General features: G+C 38.6%; 1 protein-coding gene across 1 annotated transcript; it reads left to right on the top strand.

Moving 5' to 3' along the window:
- Positions 1–253: 253 nt before the first annotated feature.
- Positions 254–1,898, top strand: LOC113934992 (cell division control protein 42 homolog). The gene has a single exon (XM_035723778.1). The coding sequence runs from the start codon at positions 1,168–1,170 to the stop codon at positions 1,741–1,743; it is 576 nt and encodes a 191-aa protein (XP_035579671.1). The 5' UTR covers positions 254–1,167; the 3' UTR covers positions 1,744–1,898.
- The last annotated feature ends 797 nt before the right edge of the window (positions 1,899–2,695 follow it).

Here is a 2,695-nt window from a genome sequence, read left to right as displayed (position 1 = left end):
ATAAAATGGAGTAAAGTTATGATGCATGCCACAATATAGATGAACCTTGAAAACATGCCCACAGAAAGAAGCCAGCCAGAAAAGGCTACATATTGAATGATTCCATTTGTCTGAAATGTCCAGAATAAGCAAATCCATAGAGCTAGTAAGTGAGTGGTTTCCAGGAGCTGGGGGAACTCCCAAGGGGTATGGATGGTGTTTTTTTGTTTTTTGTTTTGTTTTTGTTTTTTTTAGGTCTTGAATATGTTCTGGAATTAGATAATGGGATGATCATACAACTTTGTGAATACACTAAAAGCCACTGAAGTATAAAACAAAATTGGGATAAGGATATCTATTCTGACTTCACAAAATCATCTTATATAAATAAATATGTTTTGCAAATTCTAAAAAAAAAAAAAGGAAAACCCTTTTCACAGAAGCCAGGTAAATCCAGTTCCTGTAATTTACTTTGGAAAACCTCTCTCTCCAAAACGTGTAAGTTAATGGGAGTAGAATATCTTTGTCCAATGCCATTAACCAAGGGTGATCCTGACTCTGTGGGGAGGACAACTTGCTAATCTGTAACCATAAATCAACCAGGAATTACATATTTTTTATGATCTGCTCCTTACCTAAGTATGGTATGCCAGGTCATTCAGTGGCACTCTATTAACAATCCAACTATGCACAATTATTCTTACAAACAGGTAAACTTTAAGGGAAGGAAACTGACCCCATGAAAGAGTTGTACATGGTTGGATCCTTAACACATAAAAGAAGTGTTCAATCAAAAACATGCCTGTGCAGGATGTCAAATCCTAGAACCATTTAGATATCACTTGACTACAAAGAAGTAATTAAATGGTCCAATAAGTACATTTAAGATTATTATGATACAGCAATTTTGAGGGTATGGTCAAAGTGTCACAAGCCAGGAAGTAAACACATTATCAGTCGGACTGTTACATGATATTGGCCTTTACCTTTTGTTTATCATTGTAACTTGGCACATGTTTGTGAAGCATGTTCTATCATGACTCTCTCCCAGGGAAGCAGGGGTAAGTCCTTGAATTAGAGTCTCTATCAGAAATAAAGGGGAATTGAGTGCTGCCAACGCCCCAGTGGAGAAGCTGAGGTCATCACCGAATTTGAAATATTTAAAATGGATACAAAACTGTTTCAGCAATGCAGACAATTAAGTGTGTTGTTGTGGGTGATGGTGCCGTTGGTAAAACGTGTCTTCTGATATCCTACACAACAAACAAATTTCCATCTGAGTATGTACCCACTGTTTTTGACAACTATGCAGTCACAGTTATGATTGGTGGAGAGCCATATACTCTTGGACTTTTTGATACTGCTGGGCAAGAGGATTATGACAGATTACGACCGCTGAGTTATCCACAAACAGATGTATTTCTAGTCTGTTTTTCAGTGGTCTCTCCATCCTCATTTGAAAATGTGAAGGAAAAGTGGGTGCCTGAAATAACTCACCATTGTCCAAAGACTCCTTTCTTGCTTGTTGGGACCCAAACTGATCTCCGAGATGACCCCTCTACGATTGAGAAACTTGCCAAGAACAAACCGAAGCCTATCACTCCAGAGACTGCTGAAAAGCTGGCCTGTGACCTGAAGGCGGTCAAGTATGTGGAGTGTTCTGCACTCATACAGAAAGGCCTAAAGAATGTATTTGACGAAGCAATACTGGCTGCCCTGGAGCCTCCCGAACCGAAGAAGAGCCGCAGGTGTGTGCTGCTATGAACATCTCTCCAGAGCCCTTTCCGCACAGCTGGTGTCAGCATCGTCCTAAAAGCAATGTTAAATCAAACTAAAGATTAAAGATTAAAATTCGTTTTTGCAATAATGACAAATGCCCTGCACCTACCCACATGCACTCGTGTGAGACAAGGCCCGTAGGTATGGTCCCCTTCCCCCTCTCATTACTAGTTAATTTGAGTAATTGTATATTGTCAGAAAAGTGATTAGTACTAGTTTTTGTTTTGTTGTTTCAATTTTTTTTGTTTGTTTAAAAGCAAGGCATGCTTGTGATGATTCTGTAACAGACTAATTTAGGTTGTTGAAGCTGCTCCTGGGCTCCATCCACTCTGGAGAATGATCTGGGACATTTAGGTTTTGTTTTGTTTTTCTTTTTTCTTTTTTTCTTTTTTTTTTTTTTTTTTTTTTGCAGGGGAGGGAGGTGGGGTGTGGGGAGTGTGTGTGGGGTTTGTTTTTATTTAGTCATGTTTTTTAAATTCATTAACCATTGGACAGCCCTTAAGGGGAGGAGGACCGATTGATTCCACATTCCACTTCCTAGATCTAGTTTAGAAAACTTGGTCCCCACCTGGTGCTCTTAGGAAGGAGTATAGTAAATGCCTCATTTAATAACATACTCCTTTTTGAAAGTTGCCTTTTCTCTCCACCCTTGAGTAGGCCCAGTATTTGATGAAACTCATGAAAGTGGGTGGAACCTGTCTTGCCCCTCCTCTTTTCTAGGATGCACTATATATGGGACTGTGACTTTCAAGGAAATTTGTTTGCCATTTGCTGATTTTTTTTTTCTGAAGTTAATTTCTAACTTCTTTCACTGATAAATGAAGAAAAGTATTGCACCTTTTGAAATACACCAAATGGATTGAGTACGTAATTAAAAAACATTTTTTTCCCTGTCAAAAAAAAAAGGGGGAATTGAAGAGACAATAAAACTTAAAAA

Source organism: Zalophus californianus, chromosome 13, assembly GCF_009762305.2.
Source record: "Zalophus californianus isolate mZalCal1 chromosome 13, mZalCal1.pri.v2, whole genome shotgun sequence".
Taxonomy (NCBI): domain Eukaryota; kingdom Metazoa; phylum Chordata; class Mammalia; order Carnivora; family Otariidae; genus Zalophus; species Zalophus californianus.
The sequence above is the reverse complement of the archived record's forward strand: the minus strand, read 5'-3'. Positions and strand labels throughout refer to the sequence as shown.

Coding starts and splice junctions, on each gene's coding strand:
- LOC113934992 (XM_035723778.1), top strand. CDS start 1,168: ATGCAGACAATTAAGTGTGTTGTTGTGGGTGATGGTGCCGTTGGTAAA.